At 31.2% G+C, this 21174-nt stretch overlaps 1 protein-coding gene and 1 long non-coding RNA gene across 2 annotated transcripts in view; both read right to left on the reverse strand.

Moving 5' to 3' along the window:
• Positions 1-8281, reverse strand: part of LOC143048882 (E3 ubiquitin-protein ligase rnf213-alpha-like) — an 88120-nt gene extending 79839 nt beyond the window's left edge. The window contains exons 1-8 of the mRNA XM_076222751.1: positions 7990-8281; positions 7040-7141; positions 6135-6236; positions 4751-4943; positions 3553-3846; positions 2334-2974; positions 1060-1210; positions 85-305 (exon numbers count right to left, since the gene is read on the reverse strand). Coding sequence (XP_076078866.1) covers positions 85-305; positions 1060-1210; positions 2334-2974; positions 3553-3846; positions 4751-4943; positions 6135-6236; positions 7040-7141; positions 7990-8076 — 1791 coding nt within the window. The 5' untranslated portion in view covers positions 8077-8281. The remainder of the gene's footprint in view (positions 1-84; positions 306-1059; positions 1211-2333; positions 2975-3552; positions 3847-4750; positions 4944-6134; positions 6237-7039; positions 7142-7989) is intronic.
• A 4494-nt stretch (positions 8282-12775) lies between these two features.
• LOC143049959 (uncharacterized) lies at positions 12776-21152 on the reverse strand. Its single transcript, XR_012970376.1, has 3 exons — positions 20854-21152; positions 14484-14737; positions 12776-12976 (listed from the first exon to the last, which is right to left on the reverse strand). It is a non-coding gene; the product is annotated as an uncharacterized LOC143049959 (long non-coding RNA).
• Positions 21153-21174: the final 22 nt, after the last annotated feature.

The following is a 21174-nucleotide window of genomic DNA, read 5'->3' on the forward strand; positions in this document are numbered from 1 at the left end:
TTTATAAATTATTACATACGTCGTAAACTCTTTTACTTCAACGTGTTTTATTTATAATTTTTACTTAAAATGTACAAAACATACCAATTTTTTGGGGAGCTTCTTATCAGTTTCCAATTCCTTCCAAACAGTTTCACATAGTTCAATAAATTCCATATCATTGCAGGTCTCGTTTAATGAGAATATCAAAGGAGCATACCCAGTTGCTGCAGAATGCAGAACCTGGGCTCTGTCAACCTCTATATCAGTTTCCCCGGCTGACATGCTCGCAAGATCCACAAATACGTTGAGTTCTTTTAATCCACCTGTTAATATTAAAATTAGATTGACAAGGAATATAGTGTTTAATAATAAAAAAAAAGGTATGCTAACTATAGATGTGAAAATTAAACTCAGTTTGATACGCATTTATCCGCAAAATGTCGATAGATATCTAAATTCCATACTTTGTCGGTTTGTCCCTTATAGACATATCATAATTTCTAATGACATTTTAATCTTTGGGGGGAACAGAAGAAACACTACGAAAACTTCTTATCAAAGCCAGTCACCTTGATTATTAATTTGCAACTGCAAAAAAAAATATGTATTGGTCAGTACCGGATTCTTGGAAAGCTGCATTCAACGTGAGAAGCGAACAAATTACATTTCAACAATTACAAGTACATGTACATCAAAGCACTAAGGTCTTTATTATTGGCATTTACCGTATTAAAAGGGGATACTTAAATGAAAAGTTAAACAAAGGCGTTGTTGTAACTGAATTGCATGCAGCGTGCCATTTTATACATTTGGCGCGTTTGAAGCATCTCCTTATTTTACCCTCATAAAAAAACGTGAAGGCACTATAGCGTTCCGAAATAAAGGATGATTTAGTATCTGCACACATGAATAGCTTTACACAAAACATGAAATGATATCAAAAGATCTGCTGCACCAATCTTAAGTATTATGTTATAAAAGCACTACCATGAATTTCCGTTTTTTCGTTAATTGATATTTCGAGTACAACTTTTGTTTGTTAAATGTATCTGAGTATATGAATAATGTTTGACTTACTCATAGATGTTTTAAGCCATGTGACAAGAGGCTGACACCTTGCAAACATGACCAAACTCTCAATTTTTTTGTCATCTATGCGTCCTAGTATAGAGCACGCTTTTACTAGACTATCATCAAATGTTTTCATGGCTGCATCTTCCCCATCCGTCTGAAATAATAATTTATAATTGAATCATGTAAAAGTTGTACAAGTTGTATTTTAAAATGCTATATTTTAGGGGTTCCTTTAAAACATATTTATATATAGTTATAAGAATATTCAAACCACTTTTAAATTAAAAAAAGGCAATATTTCGGGAATAAAAAGTAAAAACAAGTCTACACAGAAAATATGTTACATTATGTTGACGCGTCACGTTAGCCATATGAGGCTATGTTCGTGAGTATGCCTGATAGAAAAAGTATTTCCTAAAAACGATAACTTAGTATTTATGTAAGCATTCGCCAATTGTTTATAAAATTATATCTCTTCGCATTCATTGCTCATGTAGTTGCAACACACAGGCCAATGTAAGCGAAAAGGGAACCCAGCATTTTTTTACTCCACTATGCTAGGTTTGAACTGCCCGCCAAATTAATCCGAAAAACGGTAGCCTAGGTAAACTTAAATGTTAAAATGTCTACGATGCCATTTTCAATCATTACACACGCAAATTATTATATTCATTGGCATACTGATTGTTCTGCACTTTCTTTAAACAATTGAAAAAAAACACAACATCTTCATTTTGGCGCTTACTTTCTTCGAGTGATATGTAGTGGAGTTAAAGGTTGCATTTCTGTAAATATAGACAATGCAATATCCCATAAGAACTCCCCTTGGAACTAAAACTGTTACACTTTTACTATGAAGTTGTGTGAAAAATTATATTCTAGAATAGAAAGTTGATATGCACTACTATTTTATTTAAAGGTTAAAACATAGGGCTGTGCAGCATATTTTAAACATTTATATATGCACTGAACTAGAGTTTAAACTTATACGAAAATAGTGTACTACCCTTACCTTTACTTTTTAACTTCTTCAGAATTAATTGTATACCGCAATATATCTCTCTTAAAAAAAGATGTGGTTTGAAAAACAGCTGTATTTACAAAATGCAATCAAAAAGGGAAATACCCACTTTCTACTGTTTTCGGCGATTTAAAAATCGTATCTTAATATGGTGGTTTACAAAAAATACACAAGCCTTTAAACCATATATAAATTGATATTTAGCAGCGATTGTAAACGAATTCTGTTTTATTTTAAAAGAATAGAAACAACTTACCATGTTTATTATTTCATTAACATGACTGAAATCACCTTTTAAGTCATATGTGTGGACAATCGCCATGATGGCTTTTGCACCTTTTAGACAGTCAAATATCATTTTGTGATTCTGAAATTGATCAAGTCGAATTTGAATCCATTGTGTATCCCCCCTTGTGCTAGAATAAGCAATCTCTTTTCGTAATATTTCTGCAATTTCAGTTTCTTCCTGGTAAAAGTAATCTTCAAATTCAGTAAAAAGCAGATCACCAGTTTTTAGTTTGTAACAAATGGAATTCCAAAAGGTATATGATGGTTTCCAGACTTCTAGGATAATTTCATTGATTCTCAATTTTTTTCCTTTGTTTTTCTTTACTTCTCTACCCGTCTTTTTCCATATTTGACTAAAAGAGTATATCTTTGTATACAGTAAGATTTGCGGAATGACGTCCATATCGAATGCTTCAAATCTCAGGACAGTTACAAACGGTTGATACTGCTGTATGTCTTCAAAATTGTTGAAGAAATATGTAGGGATGCTGTGATCTCCTGTTGGTGTCTCAATACGCTCTGCTCGTTTTAACCTGCATACTTTTTCCAACGGTATTTCATTCGCTTGTTTAAAATCTGTAAGTGCTATTTCTATATCATCTGTATTCCCTAAATTAAAGTTGATTATATTGATATACAATTATCATTGATAGAAAAAAATATTAATTGATTTGAAGAAATCAAAATGGAAATGGAGAATGTGTTCATGGGACACAGATGATGCCTTCACTTGCATATATCATTATGAAGGAATATGTCTAGAGAACTGGAGATGTTACGCAACGGAAATCAGACTTGCTTTGCGTTTCTGGTCACAATCATGAGTATAAGTCTGATAACATTTCGTTGAGGAAAAGCAAAATTATAGAAAGGAAACTTATTTTGGGACGTATGGACCGACGAACGGACATACTGACGAAAAAGGATAACACTTAACTCGCTTTACCGACGCGGATCGATGCGGCATATAAATTATGTAATTACATACTTATACTCTATTGTATGATAAAATTACGTACAGCCCTTTTTTCAATAGAAATGTACTTTCATTTAAAACAATACATGAAACTATATTAAATAAGTAGAATTAACATACAATAACAGGTATATTTAAGATGTATAACAAAACTTTAAAAATAATATTATTTTTGCAAAATTTTGTTTCATTTTCTTTGGAAGTAAAATACCTTCTATCTTTCTACATACGTAGACGAACTCCTTCACATATGCTAATGTTGTTGTAAAAGCCTCCAGTTCTTTTTCTCGAATACATAAAGTTGTTTCAATAAACTCTGTTGCAAAAGCATTTATTTCCTCTACAATGGATATGAAGTTCTGTTTGCCTGACAACAAGATCTTCAGAACATCTAATGTTATTTGCCCTTGCAGAAGTTCGTTACAAGCGTCATTCATAGCCTTGATACACACGTTCATATACTTCACACATTTCTCATGCAGTGAATTTGCAAACTCAGGGTTTTCTGTAGAAAGAAATCAATTAATTAGAATACATCTAAGCATAAAGGATAAACATAAAAAGTACATGTCGTATAACACATGATAAACAATATCAGTAGGTTCTTCGTTAACATAAGCAATAAAAAATGTCATATGTTTCGTAGAATGATATTATGTGCAAATATATAAATAACAGATAGCTGAGAGGGTGATAAAGCAGATTGGTACCTCGAGAAAACATTGTCAACCGTGGCGACTTTTTTTCCACTACATATGTACTGAATGTCCTATCATACGTGTCTTTTACAGATGAATTTCATTTAAAAGTATTTTCTATGACGTCACATACATATCAACATTAACAAATATTAGAAAAATCTACAGAAGTGAAGCAAGATGTTATATTTTTTTTAATTTTGTCAGTCAAACAATAGAATTGAGCCAAAACGTAGAACTTAAGCATTGTCTTTAATAACTTGATGTAAATTCTGTTCATTGTCCATTAAAAAAAAATGTCACCCTATTGGCTATGTGATAGAATAAATTAACACCCTCGTATTAACCAATCAAAATATGGCATTATAACGTGAAGTATAATAACATTAATTATTTCACATACATGTATTTAAGCACTTCTTAGTTGCTGTACATTAAGGTATGTTCTACATCTTCTTAAGAATACAAACAAAATGCAAAAAAGGATTTTTTTATTTGTTGTTTTTAAGACTTGTCTATCAAAAAATAACATTATAAACAGTGTCATACTTTAAATTAAAATATATAACATTCCATAACTACGAAACATGAAAAGAAATAAATTTATACATACACATTTTGTTTCAAATATTAAGTTTCTAAAATTCAAAAAGAGGTCTTACTTTCGTCTATTTGTGAAACATAAAAATTATTGTGTAAAAATCAACTTACTGCACATTCTCACAAAAACAGGAAATGGCGGCCATGCCATTGCATGTTTAAGAAAAGATTTTTTGTCTTTTAGTTCATTTTCGTTTAAATTTCTTTCAAACACATGTGACACAAGTGCCCCATAATATTTAGATTGGTTTCCTTGATACTCTTGATAACTGTCCGGCAGGTCGTGAATGCACACATAAACAGCCTAAAATTAGACAAAGCCAGCATGATGGAATTTTGAAGAGGCACTTATTGTACCTGTTCTTAATAGCAAAAGTTCTTAATTTAGTTCTATGTAATGATGATGAAATATATGGGTTTTTTTTCATTGATTCTGATAGATTTTTTAACTACAATATCTTTTGATATCCGCCATTATGTTTTTTTGTTGTTGTTAATATCTTAATTATTAATGAAAAAGTACTCCTGAAGTCTTCCAGAGGAGAAGCGCGTCATTGGTATCTGGAAACCCAGTCCCACAATTTTAAAGACGAGATCATATTCCCAGACAAAAATATGAATGACTAACATAGCGAGACTAACTGGTTTGTTTTAACTAACATCAGTGGAGATAAAGCAAGTATAGCATTGCTATCAATCCTCATTGCACATTAATTATCAGGAAAACAAGTTTAAGAAAACCAAGTCACGACGTTGAAATTGGAAAGGAATGAAAATATAGATCAAAATGAGTTTGTAGCAATCATCTCTTAATCTTCGTTAAAGTTAAAGACAGTAAGACCTGTTGGATGGCAATGTCAAGCAACATATTTCATACTTGTTTTTTATGCACTAGAAAAAAAATCCTAGCTCAACGGATATACCAAGCAAAAAATATGCACGTCTTTCCGCAAATAAGGTTATAAAATTGCGTCTATGGTTCGAATCAATCTTAGAAAGTCTGATCCAAACCAAGATCATTCAGAAGTTCCTTAATACAGGAGGTGAGTAATAAACAAATGTTAAATAGAACATTGTGCTATTACTAATTCTTCTTCGTAATAGTCGAAAGACTTAATTTCAAATACCTTCCAAAAACACTTTTGTTTTCCATTGTCATTCATAAACTACTGTCCTTCAACTTATTTAAATGTGTTATTTTTCTCCTTATTTGTTTGCCTTTAATTGGCAAGTTATTTCTTGTACTAACATATTATACGGGATTTCTGGAATAAGACGAATCGAACATTCACTATAAATGTTAAATGCATAGTTGGAGGGATGAACCTTTGATGAAAAACGATAAAGACAAATAGCAAAAACAATAAAACTTTATTACAAACCTGTGTTATAGTTTAGTATGTGTTGTCTTGCAATAGAATTGTTCTGCTATCTTTATGAGGATATATATGAAAACAAACCGCTGCTATATTGAGTGATAGGAGTTAATACATACCTCTAATGCACAAATACTGAGAATTTCTTGTAATGCTGGGTGAAAAGATTCTACTCTTGAACAGTATACGTCTATGATTTCTTTCAGTTTGTATGGTTCTTTCTGTAATAAAAGTAGTACATTATATATGAATAAGATTCTTTTTTAATAACCTGTAAAGTTGGTTTTACCTCAGGTTTCAAGTCGTAAATATGAATTCGTCACTTAATGGAATGTATACTATAACATGTAACTGTTAAGTTCCGGTGGTCGTTTGTGAGCATTTTGTACAGTTCGAAGCCACTTTGTTGTTTCCTTGACGTCAATATAAATACAGTTGACAGCAAGAAAAGACAAAATATCTATCAAAAGATAGATATACAAGATAAAACTAACATATTAATAAAAAGCAATAGCAATTCTTATCGCCTTTTAATATTCGACTTTGAGTGTTACTGATGTAGGATACATAAAAAAGCACTTTGGACACTTTAAACAATTAAGCAATGTTTTCATTTACTACTCCACTGAGTCGATACCGCTGCTATTCCGAGAAATATGCTTATATTTTGTTTGATTTTTGATACATGTAGATAATTGACGGCACTTGACGCTATTTCGTGGCTCTAGATTTTATTCGAGATACCAATGAGAACCACCGACCCCAGCAGGATAACTAGCTTTAGACCAATACATCAATTATCATAGTCTTGAAAAAAAAAACTAGCAATCCTATATTGAGCAAAATACGATATCAAAATTAAGTTCCTGATAACGTGTGCGTGATCTATAAACATATAGCATGTATCGGTGAGTGTCTATTTTCAGATTTACATAGCGTTTAATTTTCAATAGATCTACTTTTGATAAGAGGCAAGGTGATAATGGTAAAATAAATTATGTACAAATCAATTTAAAATACTAACCCATTTTTCCAGGCATGTTCTGAAACCCGTTTGCATATGCTTTAAATAATCTGTTTTTATTTTACCATCTGGAATTTTTATGTTAAATGATTCATCCCAAAGCTGCAAAACAATATTTGCATAAAAGCAAAAATCTATAAACTAATTAAATACAATCATGTTTTCACATAAGACTAAAGAATGTGTTTTGTTTTCATATCATTGTTTTACTGCACTTTATTTACTAATCTTGATGTGTCCCTTTATTCAAAATCAAATAATTTCCTAAAATTGGTCAAATTATAACGACGGTACAATTGTTCAAGTACTCATGATGAAAACTATATTGATAAACAATCCTACTAAGTTAATGGCTTTCTACGAAACAGTTTCAGAGGATTTGCATTCAAAAGGTGTTATTTTCAAAATACCGATTTAAATAACTCAAATTATAGCGGTATAACATAAGTTACTAGTTGCCCAATGATACTACTCAGAAGGAAAGCTTTATACGATACGGCCTCAGAGGAAATGTGTTTTCACAACGTGTCATTGTTAAAATACTACACAAAATTTTAAAAGTTCCAATTCTCCAATGAAAAATTTCATATCAAACTGACGATAAAAAAGTATTTATATAGAGAATATGACAATAAATATATTTTATGTAAAATGTAATCTTGAGTATTGATAAGTTTTAACGGACTGATGGAGGTCATTACCATTTCGAACTAGGTGCGATGCCACCAGTCCGTATGAAGGCATTCATGGAGCATATCAATTTCCAAATTAAAAGAATTAATATTGTTTGTTCTTGTCCACAATAACGGCAGTCATATACTCAAGAGTCAATTGGTTATCAATAGCAAAAAATCATTTGCAGATGATCTGAATGATATACAACATTGAGTGATGGCTATCATGTTGAATAAGTTCTATGGAATATAAAGGACAATTATGTAAATCATTACCTGTATCCATTTTTCTGTATCTTGCCACGTGTCAGTTTGTGCAACATCCAGTTCATATGCAAGTCCTTTTTTGAATTTTTCAAACATGTCAATTGGATCAAATTTCAATTCGTTTAGTTGTACTTCGTTCGTAGAAATTGAATTAAAAATCCAATTGGCAATAATACAAAATGTTTCTGAAACAGCGATCCAAAGTCTTGTTCTCAATTGTATGTCAACCTTGGTTGAAAAGAAGATTAAGTTCAGAACATCAGATCCAATAATGTATGCTCTTTTTGCCTCGTCAAATGAGTTCAACCTGCAATATAGTCTGACAATAGTATAGTGCTAGTAATTAAGCTGTTGATTAAACACTTATTTGAAGGAAAAAAACACCGTTACATTGTACCTTGTGTTTACAATATTTAAATAACTATTTCACTATCCATGTAGATGCTTTGAATACGTTTGGATAGCCTGATTAACATATATACTTACACTGATATTACAGTCAGGCGTTAACGAAGTAAGTGTATTACATTTCGGAAAATATATGGTAAATTACAAAACAAATATATTAATTTAATTTTTGATAATATCACCATCAGTTATTTGTCAAGAATCCAACCATATTTTTTTCATATTTTCTCTTCTCCCGATACATTTATTGTAGGAGAAAGAGAGCCGATTAATTTTGATGCATAGCTTTATTTCTAGGTCGTTTACGCAGTTGTCATAACTACATCTCAGTTATTTAAAAACAAAACAATAACCTTTAGATTGAAAGGTTTGATAAATGACAAAAAGTAGTTGTATCAAAGGCTGATGGAAGTGGAGTGTCAGCATAGGCAATATGTACATTTTTGTAGGACGTAAGAGAAAATTATGTAAGGTTAATATGCTTACTTTTGTGTATTCATTTTCAGTAACACCGACGAAACAGTGGTGAACAACTGTTTAAAACCCTATAAATAAAGATAAAAATAATTGAGAATGCTCTTCAACTTTGTACTTGTTTGACTTTATAACTATTTTGATCTTAGCGTCACTGATGAGTTTTATGAAGACGAATCGCGCGTCTGGCGTATTAAATTATAATCCTGGTACCTTTGATAATTATTTAGACCTGTTGTATTTTTTTTTATTGGCTAATCATATAAGCAAAAACTATGTTTTTGTCGTGTGTACAATTTGTTTCAAAATTGGCACTTGTAAGACGAATTCACTAAAATAGAAACAGTAAAATAATCAAGTTTGTTTATGGTCAAAAACAATAACACTTTGCAAGTTGAAAAAATAATCAAACACAGTTTTAACAATCTATTAAAAGGAATGAAAGTAACTTGTTTTTACATGTAAATTTTTTACTGAAAAGTCTTTACCCTTTAGAAACAAGACATTTATAATGGGTAAAAACTTTTCAGTAACAAAACATGCACTACAAAAAAAAGTAATCTTGAGAATCTTTTTTCCCAATTATGTATGTTCAATTATCATCATAGTCTAATCAGTTACCATCTTCAATGAATAATAAGTGCTTGCATGATTCGATTTTTGTTAACCAAAGAGCTTCGAATTACAAGCGCGGCAAAATATAGTTTTGATCGGTGTCAATTAAAGTTATATGCTTCGGATCCTTTACGAATTTGTATGGGTCAGTTGTGAACCGCATAACGGATTTATCGCACATAATACTTTCCTTCCAAGCTTACATAAGTAATATAATACAAAAAAATACATTATGATGTCACAACCAATAAAACACTTGGCTTTATGCATGAGCCCCATTTGAAATCCACTACCTCTCTACGGCTGAATAGGAGGTATGAAATGGCTTTAAACCAATTATAACGTCACTTATAGACCAAAAAGGGTCTGGTGTTCTAATAATGGTTTTTATATTTCCATGTTTTATATAATATTTGGTGAAAAACACAAGTCACTTTAATAAATTATTTACGTACTTACTTACTTTATTCACCCGAGGTACGATAAACTGTATTAGTGAATTCATAAAATGGGATATATTTACAAGTTTGTAATCAATAAACTTTGTAAAAATTTGACACACAAATATAACCGCAAATTACATGAAACCAAAATTTTAATCTACCATAAACCAAACCTTTTCCTATCTATTTCTTTGCCATGTTCATTGAAAAAAAATTTGAGACAAAACCTTTATATGACATACATATTATAGGATTAAAATCACATTTTTTCTAGAGGTTATTGATGTGTAGACCGGGTCGATTAACTAACAAACTGAATAAAAGTCCATATGATTCCTTAACCAATTATGCACGAATTTAAATTAACATTTGTTTTTGTTATGGCAACTATAAATACCATCAAATGCACAATTGATAGGTCATAATTGAGGAATTGGCCTCCATATTGAATTTCTAAAACCCATAAAGGTTCGATAAATGCAACAGAACATAAAATGAAATAGCACCTACCTCAAAAACTTCATTTTAATGAGATATTTTCCGAATTTGAAGTGTACAAGTAACGAGACAATCTTTCGTTTTAAAAATTTTATTCGTACGACGTCGTGTTTTCTTTGACGTTAATTCCGTTAATAATTCATGAAATTTCGCGGAATTTTATTTTAATTTTAATTTTATACGTTTTTGATGCTTTAATGCGTTATTTCTTTTTTTGTTATATATGAATTGGAACAACTGTTATGGATTGGTTTTTCAATTTTAATTTGCCGAAAATTCTGGGATCCCTGCATGAATGTCATATTATATAGCGCATGAATAGATCACAGTGAGAGTAACGAAGTTGATTTCAGAAAATGGTTTATCGAAGTGTAAACCAAAGAAAAATGACCAATCCAATTTAAGTATTTATAGATATGCAAATCATATAAGAATTATAATTAAATATTTCACTTCATAACGAACACTTTTATAAAGTTACAAGTGAATGTGGAAACAAACTAAAACTAAGACAAACTGGCGGTGCGACACACAGATTGGAAAACCTTTTGTCTTTTTTTATAACAGTAGATAAATTTTTATTTGAAAAATAACTAGCGTTACCTGCATTGCGTCCAAATTAAGTGTTTTAAATGTGTTCACGAAGTAATATACTGCGGCCATGATAATGTCAACAGGAATGATAGTGTCATCTTTGAGTGTTGTCAATTCCTGAAATGTCATGGACGCAACCACTGTTCTTGCTAATAAGAAGTCAAGTTCAAAGAATGGTAATAGAGATCCAATCACTTTTTGTAAAGACCTTTTCAAAATAAAAGTAAACAAATTTGCATAAGTACACTATAATAGCTTTTATCAATGCGAAGATATATTTGACATATAACAGCGTGTGTCTTAATTTGACTTTTCCCTGTATTTCAAGCTCCATAATAATACACACAAAAAAATGAGATAACAGATGTATTTATCAAAACATTTTCCTCTTCATCTGTGTTCAAATTCAAACTACCGAACTTATTAATCAAGCGTAAATATCTAGAATAACGTTAAATAACGAAGCTTATGCACACATATAATATCACATTATGCAGCAAGAACAATTGACCTATCTAAATTATTAATATTTAGTTTTCTTCAAATGTTTTCATTGTCTCTCTGTTTGTCTTCTTATTTTTTTCATTTGTTTTAGTCGTGTTGTATTTTCGAGTTTTGATATAAGTTTTCTTTCTACACGATATACCGTATGTTAAGTATAATTTAGCGACAGCAGAACCTGTGAAGTGTGTATCTTATCTTTCACTACTTGATCATAAAATATTTTGAAACTAATTATGTGTAAATAAACGTAAAACAAGACATTAAAGTATGTGTTTATTGCTGAAAATAATTCTAATAAACTTGCATCTTATTTAACAACAATTTGTTTAGGCTTCTAACGTGTTCAGGTCATTTGAAGCTTAATCCTAACATTATATGTTGTAAAAATGCATGATCTTAGATGAAACAAAATATTCAAATATCCATATCGGGAGAAATATATCATTGTCTTTTATCCAGAAATATAACACCCACAACCATATAACGAAAATATGTGTATCTTACAATTACAAACAAAAGTTGAGATGTCTAGCTGTCCTAAATAATGTTCCCGAACAGAAAAAATTAAAACGATTAATTTTTTTTTATTATTTTGAAGTTCACCCTTGGTCGATAGTTAAAAACTTTTTTGTCAATAATTTAATGTAAATAGATAAAATATATAGCTTCCTACACATTAAATCAGTTATTATTCTGATAAATAAAGTAAGTAAACTACGTATACATGGTATAAAAACATTGTATTACATGGTTCCCCCAAAAGTATGATCATGGTGGTTTCACATTCATCCTTTTGAAGATGAGGTAACGGAAACATGTAATATCTGTCTAGTAAATAATATATATCTGTTAAGGAACAAATGGTCTTATTTCACTAAACTGTATTTATATTGGGGAACTTGTTTGTAAAAGACGCCGCATTTAACACTACTTGTACCTTTATAAATTAATTTGTTATATTTTGTAGAAACCCGGCCATTTCCTTTTTATAGATATGAGGGAAATACTTTCTTCATTGTTGTATATTTTTTTCTATCTTTTCAGTGTACTAGACAGCACCAATAGTTTTATTTTTATCGCTTAATACACTGTCAGCCTTTGAATCTTTATTTACAACAGTCTACTAATGTGTCAATTTGGAGAAGGATTTTAAAAGAAACCTTATGTGGACTATTAACATTTTGATTTCTTAAGATTTGTGTTTGTATTAAATTTGTTTCAACAATAAATTTTGATATTCTAACTTTTGCTTATCTTTAAAGCAGTCCAGGTCGGCTTTAAAATGTTCAATGCCCCACCATACTGCAGATTTATCATGGTGGTTGACATCATCAGGAGCTTCTTGAAAGGGTTGGTACTTGTCTTGAAGATAATGCAACAAAGGCATACAGTACAGATAGAAAACTTGACCTGCTTTCAACAACGCTTTCACCAATTTTAAAATGAATTCACACAACTCTCTGAAAGATAAACGGCTTCAGTAAATATAAAACAAAAAACAATAAAATGTTTTGCCTAGTGTAGTCGTGTTTCCTTTAAATTAACACGTTGTATTAGTTTAGGATTCTTCCTTTTATGACAATTGACGTAGTGATTCTAAATAAAAACGACCCTCACATGTAGTGCAAAGGTCTTGCTACATCAATTGAATAGTATGTGACTAAAATACGAAATTATCACACATACGAGAAAATAAATTTAATCAGGTTACATCACACAGCTCATGCACATAAATGAACTACTGACCCATCTGGATTATAAATATCTAGTTTTTCTAAAATAAAAAAGAAGAATTGTTTCTCTGTTTGTCTTTTTTTCTTTTTTTTCCTTTTTTTGCCGTGTTGTGTTTTCAAGTTTTGATTTATTGAAGTACGTGCATGTTTCTTACTTTACCATACCATATGTTAAGTATATAAGTGACAGCAGAATCTATCCAGTATGTATATTTTTTTTAACTACATGTACTGGATCATGAAATATCTTGAAACTAACTATGTGTAAATCAGCAAAAAACATGAAATTAAATTCTTTGGTTATTGATAAATAACTCCAAAAAAATTACATCTTTTATAACAACGAGGTTTTATGCATCTAATATGTTAGTTCATTCGAAACTTAATCGAAACATTAAATAATGTGAAACATAATGTTTTTGGATAAAAAAAAATATTCAACTATTCAGAGTACTACTATATCGGTGTTTGTGTATATTGTTTGTATGCCACTTGCTGTTTTCTGTGATTCGTATGTTCCATTGAGTTAAGCAGTGTGTAACTGATTTTTCCAATTTGTTCTTATGTTGTACTGTAACACCACTGTTCCAGATTGAGGAGGGTTAAGAACTAGAAATCATATAAAACCCCGAAACATTTTTTATGTGACTGTTTCTAGTCAGATACATATAACTTAGTTGTTCTTTATCGTTTATGTACTTCATTTCGCTTTTCATTAATTGTATTGTATGAATTAGGCCTTTGGTTTTATTGTTTGATTAGTCCAATGGTTTTCATAGAAATTGCATGGCAATGCTATTGACCAAACATTTTTTTATAAAATAAATGTCTTTCTTACTTCATTAGCCTGCTCAATATCTTTTTTTGCTGAACATAATTGAATATTTTCCTATCTGTTAGTTTTTATCATTTTTTTGTTTATGATTTAGAGAAAAAACGTTTTTAATTGAATGGTTTTATATCGCATTTCGTTGTAACATATTGATCTGGATGGAAAGCCGAAGGTTCAATTGGTTAGCATAGCCTAGTCAACTGTTCGTGTCTCATTTTCAAGTCCGGCATATCATAAGTAGCTGTCTAGTGTTATACAATTGAAAATAGCGGGGCATTGTTATATATATGTCAAACTCGGTGACATGACATTTTCAAAGTTATTCCATGAAAACAAAGAGAATGCCTGCTCTAGTTAATAAAATAAACATTATTCTCAATTTGTAATAGTACTAAAACTTACTTTTTTCTCCCAGAAAAAATGTTTGTTATCTCCTTAAACACAAGACAGCAAATCTTTTTGTTAGGAATATAAGGTAGCAAAGAAGCACAGAGTTTTGACAGAGAAGAATCATCTAGTTTTACAACGTATTCCTCCTTTAAATAAACAACTGTAGCTGCTGTTGATATGTCTATGACAATAGATTCCAGATTTCTATCATGCCCTCTGTGTTTTGCCAAATCAGAAATGCATAATTCTATGTACGGCTTCAGTATCTAAAATATCATTTTCTATTGATAAATTTTATACTTACATACCCTCTATACTTACATACCCTCTATTTTCATACATTAAATAAAAAAAAATCATAACGCGAATTTGCTCAGAACAAGAAGATGCCATAAGTATAATTCAATATTTCTCTACAATTAGAAGCGCTTAGAGCTTCAATGTGTGAAAGCTGATTGTTTGAGACAAATAAAAGGGACTAATAATAAAAGTAGCCATTAAGTTACACGAATGTATGCACCTTCTTAGTTGTTATAATTACTGTTATTACTTATACTATTTTTATTCTAATAAATGTTATGGTATCGTTTATTATATTGTTTACATTATTAATAAATAAGAGAAACTAGGATATTTTTTAACTTTAGAAATTGCTCCGTTTATTCAACCACGATTCCAAGCAATGACAATGCTAGCATTTATATTTGAATTAATATTTTTTTATACAAGAAAATAAGATTAAGTGACTGAATTTGATGTCGTACGTGCAAAGGGTCAAAATTGTCATTAACTAACCATATTGGTCTTCATACGTCATAGTCATACTAATGCATTTTGATTAGCCTTCCAGGGTTTCAATTCACAACGACTAATCAGTACAACAACCTTGATTACTAAGACTTTCGGGTGACTATATGCATCAATGAATTATACGAAAGAGATGTGATATGTTTGCCAATGAGATAACTCTTCACAAGAGACCATATAACACACAAATTAACATCTATAGGTACGTATAGTCAACTTTTGTGTTTGTTTAAGTTTACCAACTAGTTACTTTTCTAGTAACCACTTAGGAAGTTGTTTATTACAATCATTTAATTCACTTCAACGCTGTCTAAATTAGTTATTTTTATTTAATGTTCAGTAAAAAATTCAAATATTTGCATTATGATTTCATAACTTCTTTTGAATCTGTTAACATTGTTTGTTTGCAATACATCTTCCTGTTCGTACATTTTTAAATATCAAGACTACATTAAACAATTCTTAAGTGGAAACAGTTCTGGGAAATAAAGGGTAAACGTAATATTCTGTTCTTTCTTCTATTAATGTCGAACATAGTATACAAAAGTTTCCATGCCTTGAATTCAGACAATAAGAAAATCTGGAAATATTCAAACAAAATGATAAATCTAATATTTAAAAAAATATTTGAATGCTTGAACTGAGCCTGATGTACGATATCAATTTTTTTGATTAGTTTTTATGTTTTGAACATCTGCAGCCTTAAGTATCGTAACTAACCCTAGTAAAGAGAATAATGTTCGATCTCTGCTTCTAAATGTGATCATTGTTTTTGTTTGTTTACTTCACTTCAAAAGAAGTAGTTAAAAGAATAAAGTTTTAATAAAGTTGACTGTATAATTCTTTTGACTGGCAGAGATAGATAATACATATAAAAAAGAAGATGTGGTATGATTGCCAATGAGGCAACTGTCCACAAGAGACCAAAATGACACGGACATTAACAACTATAGGTCACCGTACGGCCTTCAACAATGAGCAAAGCCCATACCGCATAGTCAGCTATAAAAGTCCCCGATAAGACAATGTAAAACAATTCAAACGAGAAAACTAACGGCCTTATTTATATATAAAATGAACAAAAAACAAATATGTAACGCATAAAAAAAACGACAACCACTGAATTACAGGCTCCTAATTTGGGACAGGCACATACTTAAATAATGTGGCGGGGTTAAACATGCTAGCGGGATTCCAACCCTCCCCTATCCTGGGACATTGGTATAACGGTACAACATAAGAACGAACTATAAAAATCAGTTGAAAAAGGCTTAACTCATCAGATGACAAAAATACAAGTTGACGTGGCCGGGTACTTATACATCCCGACAACACAAAGACACTAGGAACAGATCTGAGAGTACTCGCAGTTATCTGGCAGCTAGTTCAAAGCCACTAGCAACTAATTAAAAAAAAATCATGCATCTAAGACTAAACTTTCAATCCGTACACATCCAACATCCAATGGATTTAGTGTAAAGACGTCATAAACAGCCAGAGAATACCATGACATTGTACAATGCCAAGTTACAGGTATCGGCAGATTGTAGATCCATGAATGTGTATATGTATATAACCTACTAGTAATATTTAGTTTGCTTTTAATTTATTGATAACAAACTCAATATTTATACCAATAAAAACAATATTCAATGTTCTTATTACAGTATTGAATTTGTAACCTTTTAAAATAAGTTTATTTAAAGGAGCGATAAGTTTACATGGATCATTTCTAAATTTCCGGGCACGGTTAACAACATTTCCGTACAAATGAGGATGTGCTATCCCGTTTGAAGTAAGGATTCTACGGGTACAACCAAACTTCAAAACCAAATCTTTATATCTATGGAAAAATTTAGTAAAGGTTTTAAGTAATTTATGGTAACGATATCCCTGGTTTTATAATTTACCAGTAATACATAGATTGCGTTCGTTACAAACGTCACAACAAACATGGGCATAGCGAACGAGCTGTGAATTATAAACACCGTAAGATGGTGCAAAAAGAACCATCTTACGGTGCCATCTAAAAATGGAAAATTGACAATAGGGAACGATAAATCGTCCCTTTAGTCGTAAATTTAAGTGTGAAGTTTCCCGTTTAAAACCAAAATATCTAAATCCAGGAAAGGACAGTTATTACCGAATAAATTTGATTTACTTAAAGTAATTTCCTTAGGGTAAATTTCAGCAGTATATTGAGAAAATTCTTGATTATTTAACGAACAAATGTCATCAAGATAACGGTAAGTGTTGTTGAATTTATCAATTAAATGCAATTTCGACGGGTCTTTACTGAGTTTAGTCATAAACTGTGATTCGTAACAGTACAAAAACAAGTCTGCTATTAAAAGGGCACAATAAGTGCCCATGGGGATACCTACAACCTGTCGATAAATATTGTTGCCGAAACGTACATAAATATTATCAAGGAGAAAATTAACAGCTTCAATCATCTCATCACACCTCCAGTAAGTATATCTAGCATATACGTATGTTTTAATCGATCCTTATAAATTGATCACATCACTAAAGTTCACTGTGGGAAATGCATACCGGTATATACGAATGTTTGTTTTGATTCAAAACCAAATATGTTTTATATAAAAAAAAAGAAGATGTGGGGTATGATTGCCAATGAGACAACTCTCTACAACAAACCAAATGACACAGAAATTAACAACTATAGGTCACCGAACGGCCTTCAACAAGGAGCAAAGCGCATACTGCAAAATCACCTATAAAAGGCCCCGAAGTGACAAATGTAACACAATTCAAACGAGAAAACTACTGACCTTATTTATATACATATAATGAATGAAAAACAAATATGTAACACATCAACAAATAGCAACCACTGAATTACAGGCGCATGACTTGGGACAGTCACAAATACAGAATGTGGCGGGGTTTAACATGTTAGCAGTCTCCAAACCCTCTCCTTAACCTGGGACAGTGGTGTAACAGTACAACATAAGAACTAACTATAAATATCAGTTGAAAAAGGTTTACAACATCAGATGGATACAAATAGAAGTACTACACAGATTGGGCGTGGCCGGGTACTTTCATATCCCAACAACAAAAAGACACTAAGTACAGATATCAGCGTACTCGCAGTTACTGACAGGTAGTGCAAAGGAACTAATAACCAATGAAAAAAACCTCATGCATCTTAGACTAAATTATCAATCAGTACACATCCAATATCCACTGGATTTAGGGTAAAGACGTCATAAACATTCAAAGAAAAACATGGCCCTGCGCAATGTCAAGATACAGATATCGACAGATTGTAGATGCACGAATGAGTATATGTATATAATTATAATATTTAGTTTGCTTTTAATTTACTGATGAAAAAAAATCAATATTAATACCAATGAAACAATGTTCAATGATATAACTACAGTGTTGAATTGGTAACCTTTTCGAAAAAGTTTATTTAAAGGATCGACAAGTTTATCACGATCGTTTCTAAATTTCCCGTTTCAAATAAGTTTTTTTTCTACAGTTTCAACCAAACTTTAAAACCAAATCTTTATATCTTTGGAGGAATTTAGTAAAGGTTTGAAGTAACTTAAGGTAACGAAATCCCTTGCTTGATATTTTACAAGTAATATATAGATTACGTTCGTTAAAATAAAAAACGTCACTACAAACACGGGCATAGCGAAAAATTATGAAATATAAACAGCGTAAGATGGTGCCAAAGGAACACCACCATCTAAAAAGGTAAAACTAACAATAGGCAACGAAATATCTGAATCTAGGAAAGGACAGTTATTACCGTATAAATTTGATTAATTTAAAGTATGTTCCTTTGGGTAAATTTCGGCAGCATATTAAGACATTTTTTGATAATGTAACGAAAAAATATCATCAAGATACGGTAAATGTTGTTGATTTTATCAATTTAATGCAATTTAGACGGGTCTTTACTGAGTTTGGTCATAAAACTTTGATTCAACAGTACAAAAACAAAGTCTGCTACTAAAGGGGCACAATTAGTGCCTATTAGAATACCTACAACCTGGGTATACACTTTGGTGCCTATACGTAAATAAATATTATTAAGGAGAAGATTTATTTCCCCGAAGGTATCACCAGACCAGTAGTCAGCACTTTGTGTGCTGACATGAATTATCATTGATATGGTTATATTTATAAATGAACTGTTTATAAAATTTGGAAATTTTGAAATACTAAGGCTTTTCTACCTCAGGCATATATTACCTTAGCTGGATTGGGCAAAACTTTTAGGAATTTTGGTCCTTAATTCTCTTCAACTTCGTACTTTATTTGGTCTTTCAACTTTTTTGGATTCGAGCGTCACTGATGAGTCATTTGTAGATGAAATGCGCGTCTGGCGTATACACAAAATTTAGTCCTGGTATCTATGATGAGTTTATTTACAGCTTCACTCATCTAATCATACCTCCAGTATATCTAGCATATTTACATTTCACATTAGAGAAGGAGGTTTAAAATGAGTTGCAGCAAATATATTTGCATTCAGCTTTACCAAACGACCATTTAATTAAATAGGAAAACTTCTGTTTGATAAGATTGTGTGGAAGTGAAGTGTAAACAGCAAAAAAGTCAAAACTGTTAACAGAATAAAAAAATCAATGTTCAGTTTAAACCTTAAGAAAAGAGGATGTGGCATAACTCCCCACTAGAGACAGAAATTATCTAGGAGTTAGTAACTAAGCGCTAAGCCTTAAAAGGCCCGGATATAACAACTGTAAAACAATTCCATCGAGAAAACTAACGGCCTGATTTATTTACAAAACAATAAACAAAAAACAAAAAACCAATATGGTATACTGGAAAAATACCACAACCACAGAGTGTCAGGTTCCTGATTTAGAACAGGTAAGTACAGAATGTGGCGGGATTAAACAAGTAACAACCCTCTCAATCGGACAGTGGTGCAACAGAAAAACACAAGTGACAATTATGACTCAAACAACAGTATTTGGAAACCGTATAAAAACACATTTAATAATTAAATTATTCTTATTCAATTTTTCTTGGACGAGGCGATTTCTCAATTTTGTGAGTTAAATAAGTCCTGCTGATAAAAATATATGCACTGACGGTACAGGATTGGGAAATGACTGAGATTGATTTGCTAAAAGTGTAAAATTGGGAAAAGTGCTTTTATTCCCAGTCTTCATAGCCTACCTTTGTTTGGAAGAACTTTATATGACAGTTAATCGCAAGCTTTCGTATCGTCTTCTAATTTTCATTAATTTTGATATTTAATTTTCCGGGAGGTGCACGCAATGAAAATATTGTCGTTTAAGCTTACGAAAGTAACACCATTCTAATAGGGGACTGATTAGTCGAGTATCATTTTGATATTCGATACTCTGTACTACCGAGCGATACTCGAGTACTCGAATACTCGTTGACATCCTTAATATAAACACATAATCCAAATTATAAAGATTTGAAGATAATACTGATTTTAGGCAGACTAATAGATTAATGAATATCTTTCTTTTTGAATTCAAGAGATCGAGTGCGATCTCATCATTTGTGCTTGTATGAGATTAATTAATATTACCTTTGAAATATGAGTATCAAAATCGGTCCATGTCGACCATAATTTTTCTGTCGAGTAGTACATATTATTCATGCCTCTGACGATGTCTTGAACACGCAATATTAACTCTATCCCATTCATTCCACTCTCAGTTGAAATTTGCCATTTGGGTAGAAAATTTTTCAAAGCAAGCTCAACATCATCTCGTAGAATTTTCAAATAAGCATCAGATCCCATCCATGCAGACAAACGTTTAAAAACTTTTGTCAACAATGGTTTGTCTTTTTCTTGGACTGGTTTTCCCCTTACAACTCCGTCAAATTGATGATGAATATCTGTATA

The sequence above is a fragment of the Mytilus galloprovincialis genome, chromosome 10, assembly GCF_965363235.1.
Source record: "Mytilus galloprovincialis chromosome 10, xbMytGall1.hap1.1, whole genome shotgun sequence".
Taxonomy (NCBI): domain Eukaryota; kingdom Metazoa; phylum Mollusca; class Bivalvia; order Mytilida; family Mytilidae; genus Mytilus; species Mytilus galloprovincialis.